The sequence below is a fragment of the Tursiops truncatus genome, chromosome 1 (genome assembly GCF_011762595.2).
Source record: "Tursiops truncatus isolate mTurTru1 chromosome 1, mTurTru1.mat.Y, whole genome shotgun sequence".
NCBI classification, from domain to species: domain Eukaryota; kingdom Metazoa; phylum Chordata; class Mammalia; order Artiodactyla; family Delphinidae; genus Tursiops; species Tursiops truncatus.
In genome coordinates this window covers 116,349,204-116,364,987 of record NC_047034.1, presented here as the reverse complement: position 1 = coordinate 116,364,987, position 15,784 = coordinate 116,349,204, and the positions used below count along the sequence as shown (strand labels likewise).

General features: G+C 35.3%; 1 protein-coding gene across 6 annotated transcripts in view; it reads right to left on the bottom strand.

The window, feature by feature from the left end:
* The window catches only part of USP33 (ubiquitin specific peptidase 33), a 73,749-nt gene that overhangs the window by 16,356 nt on the left and 41,609 nt on the right, over positions 1-15,784 (bottom strand). For 3 of the 6 annotated variants that reach the window (XR_002173052.3, XM_019919255.2, XM_019919258.3), the window contains exons 11-21: positions 13,545-13,685; positions 12,191-12,306; positions 10,855-11,027; positions 10,660-10,754; positions 9,627-9,660; positions 7,946-7,991; positions 7,321-7,501; positions 6,792-6,918; positions 5,478-5,647; positions 4,252-4,333; positions 3,499-3,607 (exon numbers count right to left, since the gene is read on the bottom strand). Coding sequence is in view for 3 of the 6 variants with exons in the window: in XM_019919255.2 (XP_019774814.1) it covers positions 3,499-3,607; positions 4,252-4,333; positions 5,478-5,647; positions 6,792-6,918; positions 7,321-7,501; positions 7,946-7,991; positions 9,627-9,660; positions 10,660-10,754; positions 10,855-11,027; positions 12,191-12,306; positions 13,545-13,685 (1,274 nt within the window). In the remaining 3 variants the exon portion in view is untranslated. The remainder of the gene's footprint in view (positions 1-3,498; positions 3,608-4,251; positions 4,334-5,477; positions 5,648-6,791; positions 6,919-7,320; positions 7,502-7,945; positions 7,992-9,626; positions 9,661-10,659; positions 10,755-10,854; positions 11,028-12,190; positions 12,307-13,544; positions 13,686-15,784) is intronic. The other 3 variants (XM_019919256.3, XR_002173053.3, XR_002173054.3) reach the window with 3 other exon arrangements.

Sequence of the window (15,784 nt, the reverse complement as noted above, 5' to 3'; positions counted from 1 at the left end):
GGTACATGAGCTAGCTGCATCATGTTAGGCAGAAACATGATACTATTGCTACTGTTGTTGCTGACGTATAGATGCATATGACAAGGGGGGCAAACTATACTGTATTTATTGTCTGTTAAGGCATCACTTCCATTCATTCTTACACTCTCTTCTATGAAAAGAGAAGATTTCATTTTCCAGGATCGCTTGCCAGTAGTGCTCCAGATCTGTCACTGCCAATGATATATGCAATATATGGAAGGCACAAGAGAAAGAGAAACTTCCCCCACGTCCTCTGGTGGCAGTTGCGGCAGGACTGAGGCCTCCACAGATGGCACAAGTAGGGTTTTGCCGCCACTTCCAAGCATCTTCCCAAGAATCCCTCATTCGGTGCCACAGGCAGCTAACATCTTTAACAGCAGCATCCTCAGGATAACCCACCAGGGTCCTGAGATTAGCGGCTTATCAAGTCTATCAAGTTTCTGAGCATTCTCCTGAGACTTGCCAGTGGTAAGTAACATAGGTAATTTCCAGAAGCTTTGTGCAATTAAAAACTTCTTTTTAGCTTTGAAACAATCTCAAACTTACAGGAAAACTCCAGTACAATACGAAGAAATTTTCTTTTCCTAGACCATTTCAGAGTAAGTTGCTAAACACACGAGGACTTTTTCCTACACATTTAACACAAATGATAAAAATGTGGAAATTAACATCGATGTAATACTAGCACCTAATCCTCAGACTCCATCAAGTTTTTCTAATTGATCCAATAATGTTGTTTATAGCCAGAAGATCCAGTTCAGAATCACTTGTTGGGACTTCCCTAGCGATCCAGTGGTTAAGACTCCACGCTTCCATTGCAGGGGGTGCGGATTCGATCCCTGGTCCGGGAACTAGGATGCCACATGCCGCTCAGCCGAAAAAACAAACAAAAAACAAAAACAAGCAAGAATCACTTGTTGCATGTAACTTCATATTTCCTTTAAGGTGGCACAGTTCCTCAGTCTTGACTTTCATTCTTGACAGTTTTGAAGGTTACAAGCCAGTTGTTGTATAAAATGTCCCCCAATTTGGGTCTGCCTGGCTTTCCTCATTTGAAACTCAGGTTATGCACTGTCTACCAAACAAGTGATGCTGTGTTCTTCTCACTGTATCCTATCCTAGCACATGATTTTGATATATTCCACTGCTACTGATGTTCACTTTAATGACTTCATTGAGTTGGTGCCAGACTCTTCTTGCTTAGTCTTTTCTCTTCAAAATTAATACGTATTTTGTGGGGAATAAGCTGGAACTATGTTAATATTCCATTCCGCATCAGTCTTTCAATTTATTCACTTATTTATAACAGTATGAACACAATATCTCCTATTTTGTTTAATGCATTATAATACCATTATAATTTATTTTGAAGCATAAATTGTCCCAAATTTGGCAAGTAAAAGCCCCTTCAAGCTGGCTTCTGTGTACTTTTGACATTTCCCCATCATTCTTCAAAAACTTCTTTAATTTCTGGAACAGTAAGAAATTCCAAGCTCATCTTGTAATTCCCCTGCCCCAGCCCTGAAAGCAGCCATTTCTCCAAGGAGGGCTGGTTCCTTTTACTAGAGAAAGATGTTTAGAAGCCAAGATCCGAAGAGAGCTAGGTATCCTCAATCCTACTGTAGTTATTACTGCTTCCAGGCCTTTTCAGTGCCAGAGTTAGGAAATTAACTTAGGTACATCATTTATTTCTATATATGTGTACATATACACACATTTATACCTCTATATGTATATATGTATCTAACACAGTGAGTTCACAAAGATGCCTACTATTTTAATCCAGTAACAAAGAGTCCATTTTAGTTTCCTCTCTTTCAGTATCTGTAACTCCCTTATCTGACAATAAGAAATCTGGCTCTCATTACACCCATATTATCTGATCAATCCTACACATGGAATCAATCCCTCAATTTTACCACCACCACTAAGCTGTGCCGCCTCACACAGCAATCTCCAGCCAACACGGGCATCCACTGTTACGTTGCCTGGGCTCCAACATCCTTGACCAGGCCCACACCACTACACAGAAGCTTTCTTTACCTTGTCTGGGCTCTGAGACCCCACTCTGAGCTGCTGTCCCCACTCCTACCTCCAGTATGGCAGCCTTCCAGATTTCCTGAAAGTCAGCTATGGTCTTCTTGATTTTCAATGCCCAGTCTTTTTAGTAGTTATTTAAGTCTTTCATTGCCTGTATTCCTATTCTACTCAAAATACTTAGAATGGCTTCTGTTGATCAAACCCTAACGTATGGGACTTCCCTGGTGGTCCAGTGGTTAAGAACCCATGCTCCCAATACAGCAGGGCCGGGTTCAATCCCTGGTCAGGGAACTAGATCCCACATGCATGCCGCAACTAAGAGCTCATATGCCGCAGCTAAAGATCCTGCACGCGGCAATGAAGGTCCTGTGTGCCGCAACTAAGATCCAGCACAGCCAAATAAATAAATAAATATTGAGAAAAAAAACCCTAATGGATATAGTCATTAGCCATTTATTTAAGCATTCGTGGAATGAACTACTTTTACTATTCAACTAAAATTTGCCTCCTTATATTTAGAAAGCAAATGAGGCTCAAGCACAGTAGATCAATCCACACCTGTAATATCTTCCTGTGTATGTGAAAATCGCTTTACTTTAGGCAAAGGCACACACACACACACACAAAACACCCCTAAATCTATGAAAAGAAGCCTGTGGCCACAACATGGAATGTACTGTTCATCTATAATATCTGCTCAATTAACTTCTCTCCTTCTTTTACTAAAAGAATCTCAATCTTCCCTTATAGAATTATCCCTCCACCAATATAATTTCAATAGAAATATCAATGAACATGCCTCTCAGGTGACTCAAACTCTAGTAGTATTCTCTACTAGGAACCCGAATAATAAATAAATGGTTGGAGCTGTATTACTGACAGCAGCACTTTGAAGAAACTTACTTCTTGCTACCTAGACAAATGGAATTATACTAGTCTTTGTCCAATAAAACCTGGTTATTCAGCTCTTCCTATTGATTCTGTGATCAGACTTTCTGTTGCTTGCAATCAAGAAATACCTCATAACATACTCACTTTGTGGGAACTAGGTACAAGTATAGAGAGTCCCCCCAAACAATATTATACTTCACAAAGGGGTGGAAGTAAAGAATGCAATCTGAGTAGATGCTTTCAGAAAAACCACTAACTTAAGGAAACTTATAATTTACCATTTCAATAAAGAGATTTCTTGCCAGTGCCAATACATAAGACAAAATTTATTACCAATCCATGAAAACAAAAACCCCCAAAAGAAGAACTTAACTCACTAGAACTATAGTCACCTGACTGGGGTCTCTCACTGTTATGAGCCCATGAGACTTAAAATGTATTACAACTCTTTCGTCCAATCATTTCACTAACATCGTTCCTCTAATTGTCAGTTCTTTATCTTTATTCTAGATCATTTTTATAATTTGAAAAGCATCATTTTTTTACCCGAATAAAAATTTCCAATTCAATTTTTCTTCTTTTTTCAATTTTCTCCGCCTCAATCTGGCAAGTGTGACAAATGTACAGATGGTTGACGGCTGGTCCTCCTCCATACCTAATGCATGAAGAATTTAATAAGTATGATAATCTGGAAGTAAGCTGATGTTCTAGGAAATGTGTCCAAGTTTTAGTAAAATGTAAAAACCAAATTATCGTAAGGGCCTGATTTTATGTTTTTCAGGGTCGCTGATTTTATCAGTTTATTGACTTACTGATTCATCTGTATTTCAACTTTCCCTTACAGCTACTTTTGTTACAAAATATGTTTGTTGCAACAACATAAAGTAAAAGAAGTGGCTGTCAAAAGTTAGCATACAACATATAAATCTTAAGTTATACACAGCCACAGTTTTAATCAAGTTTTAATTAGAAGGAGGCTTCCCCTGGCCACTAAGAATTCATAGAATGAATTATTTTCAATATTTAAGAAAAAATATTTAAGAAAAATGTCACGGCATACTTTTAGAGATACAGATTATCAGAACATAAAACTTAGAATTAATTATCTAGACTAGGGCCACACTAGCCACAAAAGTCTCTCTACTCACACTTCAGAGTGAATAAATGAAGGAAGAAGGGAATATTCCACATAAGCAACATACAGCACAGGGAGCATATACAAAATAATCCAATCTCCTTTTAACGAATTTCACAAACTGATTTCCACAATACCATATTGTCTGATTTAAAAAAACAAACCTGCTATATAGGTTATCCCAAATGTTCTGAGGCAGCATCAATACCAGGTCTTCAATATAACTAGCTTTTCGTGGAGGAACACCTAAAAAAGTTTAAATGGGTCTGTCTCATTCTTAAATTCCGTTATATTACTTTTAACTGATTAATCACTGGCATCTTTTCCAATCATTATTCTTAAAACCTCTCCCCAAAAGGTTAAAAATTAAGTATATGTTCCTAAAGATGAACATATTTCTTGAAATAGAGAAAAATAAGTTAACCAAGATGTTCAAGTACTTAACTTACATAAATCTTTACTAAGCCTTGACTGTGTATTGGGGCAAGCCAGAGATAAATCAGAGACAATCTTTCCTTCATGGAGCTTATGAGCTAGCAGTAGAAATGAAGAATTTATATGAATAACCATAATAAAAGGCAGGCACAGATAAATGCCATAAAAGGATTATAGGGAGATTTGGAACCGGAAGAGACTTAAGTTAGTAGCTCAAGTAGGGAAATAATAAGAGAAAAATTCACATACAGAAATATTTTCAAAAAAAAAAAGAAAGAAATATTTTCAAGGTTTAGATTTCTAAATCCAATATAGGACATTTCTACTATCTCTTGTGGTTTCACTGAAAAAATAATTAATTAATGAGAATATCAAGTCTTCAACCATGATATTTAATTAAGGTGTCACACTAAGGTTGTCATAGAAACAAGCACTAACACAGTCACAAAGGCATAAATTACATTTAGCAAATAACTGCATGAGGTTTTTTTACTAAACTCTGAGTACGTTTTCATAGTTAGGAAAAGAGCCAGCTATTCATTTAGACAAAAGGGATAAGAGCCACGGATACAGTTGGAGCTGCATGTCTCTCAGCTGAGAAAAATGATGGGCAATAGAAGTGTTCACTGCACTGTAATTACCTGTTTATGCATCTGTCTTTACTATGAAATTAAAGCTATGCAAATAGAAATAGTGTTTCTGGTACTTTCAGGCTCTAGCACAGGGTTTGGAACAGGTACTCAGTAAATATCTGTTCTATGAAAAGGCTACAGATTGCCTATAATTAGAAGAAAAAGCTAATTTCTGAAACCATAGCAAAATAAACACATTTAACTTGGAATGTAGATGGGGAAATGGAAAATAAATGGAAGAGGAAAATTCTTGGCTCTTTCCCTATTTGTAAATTATTTAACAGCAAATCCCTACCACTACTTTCCATTACAGAGTTTCTTACCTCCATGAATACAGAGAAAATCATTATTTGAAATAGGGCCAGGTTCAGCAAAGGTCTTAAATTTATTTAGCCACTGTCGAGAAATATAAAACTGAAGGAGACTTGGTTCCATTATGTTCAACAAATTTGATATCCTCCGCCTCTCTTTTTGTGCTTCTTCACTGCTCTTCCTATTAAGGGACAGTGATTCATTAAATTCAATATGCATTTTACTCCATTAGATTAGTAAGTGGATTTTTCCGTTCACTTATTAGACTTAGCACACACATTAACACAGTCATCCCTCTATATCCGTGGGGGATTGGTTCCAGGACTCTTGCAAATACCAAAATCTGTGGATGCTTAAGTCCCTTATATAAAATGGTGTAGCATTTGCATATAAGCTATGCACAGCCTCTCATATACTTTAAATCATCTCTAGATTACTTATAATACCTAAAAAATGTAACTGCTATGCAAACACTGGTAAATACAGCATAAGTGGTATGTAGATAGTACTGGTGTGCAATTTTAAGTTTTGCTTTTTGGAACTTTCTGGAATCTTTTCCCCCCCAATATTTTCAATATGCCGTTGGTTGAATCCTCGGATGTGGAACCAATGGATATGGAGGGTGGACTGTACTGTGAATCTTGTTAGGTCTTGAAAATTATTCATGAGAAATATACTTTGTTCCACCCTGCCCCCACTACATTACACACTCTAGGGGTGATACTATATCTTAACTACTAGTATCCACATAACTATTGCTATAGAACAGACATTCAAATGATTGTTAATAAGATCTAAACAGTTAATCTGCTTTCCTGTTTTAGTAGTTATTACAATCTTTTAGAAGATACTAAAAGGTACCAAGGATTTATTTTTATATTAATACCTTTTTTTTTTTAATTTTTATTTTGGCCATGCCGCGTGGCATGCAGAACTTCCCTGACCAGGGATTGAACCCATGCCCTCTGCATTGGAAGCACGGAGTCTTAACCACTGGACCACCAGGGAAGTCCAATACCTCCTTTATTAGTTATGTTAGGAGACAATTCCTACTGTCAGTGCCTAATTTTTAAAATTAAAACCAGTCTTTCTAAAACAAAATACATTCCTTTGCCCTTCAACTAAATGACTTACCATTCTCTTAACAAAAGATCATTCTGCATGCAACCTTTCACTTTTACTCACATAATGAAATGAGAGTAAAGCAATTTCTAATCTTTACTCAGAAATCCACTTTGAAAGTCTTAGAAGTCACTGTTAACCTCAACATGAGATGTTCTGTCATATTTGTCAAAACAGCCTATCCAGGAGAGTTATTTCCTCACCTGTAGAAGAGAACATAAGCTTCTGCATTTTGTACAGTAGATTCTGAAACTTCAGTGACACTTTGGTCATCAAATTCATACCAGAGATTATTTAAATTGTTTCGGCAGTAGGCAATATAGTGTCCACCTGAATTTAAGCAGAAAAAATTTAAATAATTTCAGTAATAAAAAGATATAGCAAGAACTATCTTCGTATTCTTTTCCAGTAGATACCCTTACCACCACCACTTGAGGAAATGAAAATCAGGACAGAGAACGCAATCTTAAAAACCCAGTGTAAAAATAATCATGTTTAAGTCCTTATTATTTATCTTCACATAAAACATAATTTCCAGTATTTTAAACTTCAGAGTAAAATTATTCAATTTCCTAAAATTTCTGACATGTTTTTAATAACCAAAATAAAATAATTAATAAAAATCTACTTTTATACTTTTTTCTTTTGTTCAGTCGGGTCTTGTTTAAGAGATCAATTCAGATGTTTCTTTTCTTTAAAATCTAAAAACATATGTCAAACTTGGATACTTACTACTTGCAGTTCCATGGTGACAAATGACTGACAGAAGATCATAGGTAACAATTTGAGCTGGACTATCTTTAGCAAGAAATGGCTGAAGATCCAGGCCTTCCAGTGGAAATGAAACATGGGTACTAATTTTGGTGGAAAACATCAGTTCATGTCTGAATCTTTTAAGATGGATGCACAAAATCTTTTTAAAAGAGAAACGTAGGATTATTTAAAATTCTACTGTTTCATATGCTACATAAAAGAGTCTATTAAATATACATATTGTCAAGATTAAACATTACCCTGCAATTCTGATAACCTGATTCCAGAGACGTTAAAATGTGGAAATGATGAAACATGGTACTTCCTAAGTTCATAGCTACTGGCTTCTCCAATTTTACACTTTATGCCTGCAAGACCCTACAGTATCTGATTAAACTGTGTTCAACACAGTTTTACTGCTAAGGGCACTTACTTGGTATGCAACTCAATATTTAAAAAATGGATAATCTTAATAGGGTATACACAGCCACTGGTCAATAGAACCATTCCATTCTTCGACCAAAGCTAAAGAATTTACTACACTGTGTTATATTAATACCTTACCTATCACATAAAATAAATTAAATTGTGATAAAGCCCATACCTCAGGAAACTTTTGTACTTTACAAAACTTTACTCCATTCCTCAATCTAAGGGGTGAAAAGAGAAAACCAATTTTAATAAACCTGTTTCCCATACAAATCTACAAAACCTTTAGTATTTTCAAATATACAGCAAAATCTTTTAGAAAATGCAGAAATAAAGGTATCAGACTAAAAATGCTTACTACTGAATTATACACTACCAATTAAAAAAATACTAATAAAACATTGGAACCCCTTATTGTAAAAAAATTATTTAAATTAAGACATCAGTAATAAAAATTTAGAGTTGTATAATTCTTTGATGAAAATCTTCTACTATCTATGGCCTGGCTATGCCTTTATAACATTCAGGTATCACGTAAAACTGGGTAAAATAAAATCCCAATTTTATAGAATTGGTTGGTCAGGTCAATATATTACAACCTTTATTCCTAAATGTGAAAACAAATAACTTAAAATAGAGAGGTTATTATTAATAATCAAAAAAAATTTTTTTTCGGCCACACCACGCGGCTTGTAGGATCTTAGTTCCCCAACCAGCGATCGAACCTGGGCCCTCGGCAGTGAAAGCGCAGAGTCCTAACCACTGGACTGCCAGGGAATTCCCAATAATCAATATTAATTTATACTTGACAGATCTCTACTCTGGATTCTGGGGTAGATGCAAGTTCTTTTCCACCTTCACTATTATCTTTTTCCTAGTTGGCACTGTTTTTCCAAGAAAGACTCCTCCTCTGGGCCAACTCAGTCTTCAGCTATCAGCTGTGGCTTCAAGGACAAACTGATAATAAATACTTTCCAATTCACTAGAGGTATATTTTTTTCTAGAAAGTGCAAAGCAGCTTTTCTTCCTTATTGACCTAACAATATACTATTCCTTTTTGTAATGAAGAAGACCAACAGCTGCAGATCAACATTTCCCTGGGTTTTTGACAAAAGCCAGAAGTTTGTATTATGAAGACTCTATTAATAGATCTTATTCGGAGGCCATTATTTTTCTATCAGAGAGATTCAGAAAAATTTTCCAGTTCACTCTACCTCAGACATATTTGCTTTCAATTTTCCATTTACTTTTCTTTTCTAACTCATCAGCAAGAAGCCTTAAAAGCCTAAACTTATTACAAGATAGAAAAAGGCAGCTAGTAGTAGATATAAAGAAATAAAATCATACTTTTCTTAACTGTCTTCTTTATTCGGCCCTCATACAGCAGGTAACATTAGAGATGGTATAACCTTTCTGAATTTTACACAAACTTGAAACTATGTACCTTTACAGTCACTTTCACTTCCTAAATCTAGCCTGTTAAGGTGGTAAGCCAGAAAAGAATATTGCGTTATTTATGATGACAGAATTAACCTATGTAATAAAAATATATGTTATATATCCTAGTATATATTTACAACATATTTGGAAAATGTTTTATGCAAAATTACATACTCATTTTATATCTTAAAATACACTGTCACATCTTAGCTAAGCTGATTAAATTTGTTAAATTTTTAACCTCAGATTTGTTTTGCAGAACAACCAGTCATTTTTTACTAGGACAAAGCTTACTGGCCTTTATATTTTTCTAAATAAAACGGAAAATTAACCCTACATGCCCAATTCAAATTACCAAGAAAAATACCATTTAAAATACAAAACATGCAATTGAAAGCATTGCCAATGACACTTACTTTTTGCATTTTTCACAACTGTACATATTGTCACCTGAAAACAGAACAGATCTGGTCATTCCTCTCAAACTAAAAGCAAGTTATTTTCTTTTGGTTCTGCAATTCTTTGAGCTTGCAATGCTGAACCAGTAGAACAGTAACACAAGGCTCACATTTTTTAGTCTCTGCTCGAGTCAGCACGTTTACCACACCTACAACACCCTTTACCTGCTCTTTTTTCAACCTTGAAGGCGTATCTCAAATAACATCCTGTACACTTATTCACTCAACAAAATTTACTGACTGCTTGTTATATGTCCAAGCAAGGTGCTGGACACACAAAAATAGTGAAGGCTTGGATCTTAAATACTATGGAGAAATTCAGACTAATCCAGATATACAAGTAAGTTTTTTATATTTTGGTTGAACTTTCTCTTTTTTCAATCCCAGAGAAGATTTTAGACACTTCAAATACCGTATTGTCTAGTACTATAGGAATTTGTATCAATTATTTCAGGATATTATTTATAGTGTTTATGTTGTCATGGTAGATACTGGCACTATGGCAATATGGGCAAGTACTATTTGAGCTGCCTCAAAATTCAGCTTTGGGCTTCCCTGGTGGCGCAGTGGTTAAGTATCCGCCCGCCAATGCAGCGAACACTGGTTCGAGCCCTGGTCCAGGAAGATCCCACATGCCGCAGAGCAACTAAGCCCGTGCGCCACAACTACTAAGCCTGCATGTGCTCTAGAGCCTGCAAGCCACAACTACTGAGTGCACATGCCACAACTGCTGAAGCTCGCACGCCTACAGCCCGTGCTCCGCAACAAGAGAAGACACCGCAGTGAGAAGCCCGCACACCGCAAAGAAGAGCAACCCCCTCTCGACGCAACTAGAGAAAGCTCACACACAGCAAGGAAGACCCAACACAGCCAAAAATAAATTTTTAAAAAAACTCAGCTTTTATGAATACATTCTATATTTTGTCCCACTAGTATTTTAGATCACTCACAACAGTTTAGCCATAGATGAAAACTATTTCGTATTTCTTACCTTTTAGTTCATCTCTGGCAAAGAAGGCAGCAAGACAATCTTGCAAGGTTACTATTGGACCCCAAAACCAGCTAGGGACACATGAGACAACAAACCTGAAACATTATTGATAGAAAAAAGAAAGGAAATGTTCTGCCAGTACAGCAGAAACAGCAGTTTTAACAATCAACTAATACAAAGAAAACACATACATACCTCTTCACATATTCCATGAAAAAAGCTATCCACCCTTGTGGAGCATATGCTTCGCCACATGATCCTGCTTTGACTATAGATGTTGGATGACTTGATGAATGCAGCTTAGCAAGGTCTTCCTTGCCAGGGATCGGCAAGGACAGATCTTGAAAGGTCTCGAGGGTTACAGACACCTAAAATTGTTTTGTGTTTTAACAATGGGATGAAAATAATCCAGCACAAACATTTGAGGATAGATTTTAGACGGCAAAGATCAAAGCAAATTATAATAAGAAAAAAACAAAAAAACAAACTGCTTTTTATATAGTAAAAAAAGCTAAAATAGTAATAATGAAAGCAAAATTGCTTTGTACCAGGTGCTGTTCTAAATTTAATCTTCACATAAACCTTATGAGGTAACTACTAACATCCCCATTAGTCAAGGACATTGCAGTAAAGAGAAGTATCTCACACACAGCCACTGTAGCTTGAGTTCCAGACTGTTAAGCACTACTGCATTTATTTTTGAAAATGACCTCTAGTGATAGTTTTTAAATGTAGCTTAAAAAACAAGATGCGAAACCTAAACAGCTGAAAACATTTCAGGATAATTCCATTTAAATATCTGGTACCAAAATAGCCTACGTTAAGATAACCCTATTGAAAACCCTTAGATTTGACTTAATTCTAACACAATAACTGAAAACTTACTTTGGGGTTTTTTTTGTGTTTTTTTTGAGATAGTTCATTTTACAGTCATCTTAATTATATTCATCACTGCACTGAAGTAAAACTGTTCTTAAGAAAATCTCTAGGAAACTCAGGAATTTAGAGGTATTACTAAAAATCTCATGATGATTTTAATTCATGCTCTTGTTTATGAACCTGATACTACTTTTATTATCTGAATCCAAACTTAACATGGGAAAATATTTATAAGCCATACAACCAAGTGGAGAAGATACATACATAGCCTTGTGCCTGTGAATAACAACAGTTTCCTACTAATTTCATCAGCCTTGGAAGAATATGCATGTGTTACAAATTCTCGTTGCTGAGCAACATATCTCCTTTGTATGTGACCAGAGATGAAGAACTGAGTTAATCCTTCCTGCTAAATGCATGCCTGTTCAGTGACAGGTCAAGACCCATCCTTAAATCAGTATGTTACTATTGCTTCCAAAAACCAAGTTCTACTCTTAGAATCAATTTATATTTCTTCAAACACAAGAAATACATGTATAATCATCAACAACAAGGAAAAGACATTAAACTTTCACACCATTTTGTCAGGTTTTTTTTAAAAAAAGAGCATTTGACAGAAATTTCCTGTGTATTATAATTCTTTCATACTCACCCTATCACAAGTCAGACACTGCACTGAACTAATGATTGTTCCATCAAATATGTCTGAAATAACACTCCGGTATTTCTTGTGCTGTTTTTTTCTCTTTGGAGATGATGCAGACTGAGCTAGGATTGAAAAACAAGCATAGAAATTTTTTAGAAATCAAAGTAGTTCCTTTAGCATTTTTTTCTGAAATCTTTTAACAGCAAAATTACTATGCTGAAGAAATTTGTCAAAATACCATTCAAAAGCATTACCTAAAGAAAACACACACACACACAAAAAGAAACCTCAAAGAGAAACCATGATGAAATAGAAAGTATTCAGCTTCCCATCTTGACTTCAACCAGAATAGTTTTGCTTTTACTTATTTGTTTTTGCTCCCAAGTAAGGCTTTATTTGAAGAAAGGATGCTATTAAGCTTTGAGAGTTCTTTATATATTTTATATACAAGTCCTTTGTCAGCTACGCGATTTGCAAATATTTTCTTCCAATCTTATCTTTTCATTCTCTTAATGGTGTCTTTTGCCAAGAAAGATTTTAATTTTTTTTCTTTTACGGATCATGCTTTTGATGTCTTTGATGTTTTTAAAGAATTCTAACACAAGGTCATGAAAACTCTTATAAGAGTTTTACAGTTTTACATTTTCTAATACTGGAACTCTCATACATAGCTGGTCGGAAAGCAAAATGATACAGCCACTCCGAAAAACAATTTCATACAACATTAAGCATAAAACTAACATAAAACCCAGTAACCCCACATCCAGGTGTTTACCCTAAACAAATGAAAATTTATGTTCATACAGAAACCAGTACATAAATGTTTATAGCAACATTATTCATAATTGCCAAAAACTGGAAACAAATTCAAGTATTTCAGTCACACAATGAAATACTACTCAGTAATAAAAAAGAACTATTCAGACCTGCAACATGACTGTATCTCAGATTCATTACGCTAAGTGAAAGCAGCCTGTTTCAAAAGACTACGTCTGTATGATTCTCTTTATATGACATTCTGCAAAAGGAAAAACAATAGGAATAGGGAACAGATTCACAGGGCTGGGGCTTTGGGAGGAGTAGTGGGAGGGTCTGGTAGTATAAGGGAATTCTTTGGGGTACTGGAGCTGTTCTATATTCTGTTTGTGGTGATGGTAACAATCTGCGCACATGTTGAAACTCAGACCCCTACACCAAAAGAGTGAATTCTGTTGTATGTAAATTTGTGCCACACACACACACAAATTTTAAATCATGGTTGTGTAAAACTATGCTGTCAATTTAAAAAGCTTGAATAATATTTCATAATTAACACTTTAAACTATCAAAGCAAAGGAACCTGAATAACTGAAACTTCTACCTTTTTTGTGTGTGGGTGCCAATCCTGGCCACAAAGTGCCTGATTTCGGAGGGCTTGCTGATAAACGTGGGTTAACACCTTCACTTGATGGGAGGGTCTGTGATGTAGACAGCTCATTCAAATGGACATCAGTAATATATTCTGTAATATTTAAAATTTGTATTATTACATTAAATAGTAAAATTATTCCACCTGTCAAATAAAGCTTTCTTCATCTGAGATTTTGAACACAACTCACATTAATAAATGTCAGGTAAAACACCTGATAGACATTAGGCTTGCTAAGCAAACTAACAGTGATTTTCCCCCTAGGAATCTAATTAACATTTATAACACATTACTGTTGTAGGCAATCCAGAAACTGTGCAAATATAAGTGTGGAAATATAAAGCCAAAGAGGATCATATTTGTCCTAACTTAGTATTTAAAAAACAAAAGCAATTTAGGGCAGTTTTTTAGAAAGCTTTAAAACTATATGGGAGAAAGAGAGATTATCCTCCCAAACTGACATAGTAAGCAAAATCTAACAAGAAATTTAGGCATAAAGTAATTATAAATTATTTTACTCTGTTATAAAAGGAAATAAAACCCTCTGTCAGAAAAAAACACCTTTTTTGGAATTAAATTATGAATCAAGAAAATATAAGCTCTATGAGAGCTATCTTGATTTGTTGTTGGATTCCTAGTACATAACATATATTCCAGGGCAAGAGACTGCTCAAAAAGTATTTGAGTGAAGAAAAGAGAATTGTACATAACAGACCCTGAAACAGAATGATTTCAGGGATTTTTCCAGATAATGCAAAATAAATGACTTTTATTACTTTCACAGAGGCATTTCTCATTATCCCAACCATGACTAAAAGCAGACTGCATAATATTGGGGGAAGAAAGAGGAGGAGACTCGCTCTAGCCTTTCAGAAGGGAATAAAGTTAATATCATCTAGGTCAGGGATTGGCAAATGATTCCTGTAACAGACCAGATAGTAAATATGTTGGGTTTTGCATGTCATATACGGTCTTTGTCACATTTTTCAATCAGAAAATGTAAAACCTCAGATCCCTGATCCAGGTCATCAATTAGTTACTAATTGTAAGCATAAACTTGCTATGGAGCAATAAAGAACCAGTAGGTCAAGTAATCAGGCTTAATCAGGCTTTTGATGAGGAAAGGCTAGATAGCAGACGGCTAAGTCTTTCAATACTGAAATTTCACATATCTATTGACTAAGCAACTTCTAACCACATCTAAACTTCTAAACATAACATCAGTATAATCAAGGAGCCTAACACGTTCTCCTGACTAGAAGGCATTTATGCACTGCACATGGGTGAACCACAAGTATTCCTGTGGTTAAGGAAATATCCTTCTCCTCCAGAAAAAATGTGGGGTTCAAAAACATAAGTAAATTGTTTAGTAGTTCCTACTCTTCAGTAATTACAAAAGATACATTTTTTATGTTCCTTGTCTGCCACTTATTTTAAGGTCAGAGAATCTGAACCTCTGATGGTTTAATTTTATGTGCTTTGGAGAATTAAATACCACATTAAGCTAACACAAGTTAACCCTAGAAGAAATAAATGTAAAATGCAAAGCAACCTAGCTCAACTATCTTTCATTTGGCCACTTGCTCTTTCCCACAGGAACAATGACATGTATAACGGTATAATCTATCGTAACAGGGTTCATTATAGTTAATTAAACTCCTATGCCAAACATACACCAAGTATTTCATAGCTGATATGACTCCAATGACAGCAATCTAAATCTAACAGTCTACAATTTGGATTATTTTGCTATTTTGCAGATCTCAACCGAATCTGCTTTAAATGACATTAACTTAACACTCACATGCAAATAGTACTAAACTCTACTAGTCAGAAAGCCCAAAAGTAACATCTATTTAATACCCTCTTTCTTTCAATTAGTATGGTTGAACTATAATGTCATATACTACACACAAAATATTAAGCTAAAGCTATTAATTATTCTATTTCATTTTTATTATGCTAAATATAAACTGTGAACATTAACATGTAAATTAGAAATGTATTCTAAAGTCACATGTCAGGCTAATTCCGCTCTCCCCCAAATCAGAAAATGGTAAAATTACAAATATCATCTTAAATATAAACATATCTTGGGGCTTCCCTGGTGGCGCAGTGGTTGAGAGTCTACCTGCCGATGCAGGGGACATGGGTTTGTGCCCTGGTCGGGGAAGATCCCACATGCCGCGGAG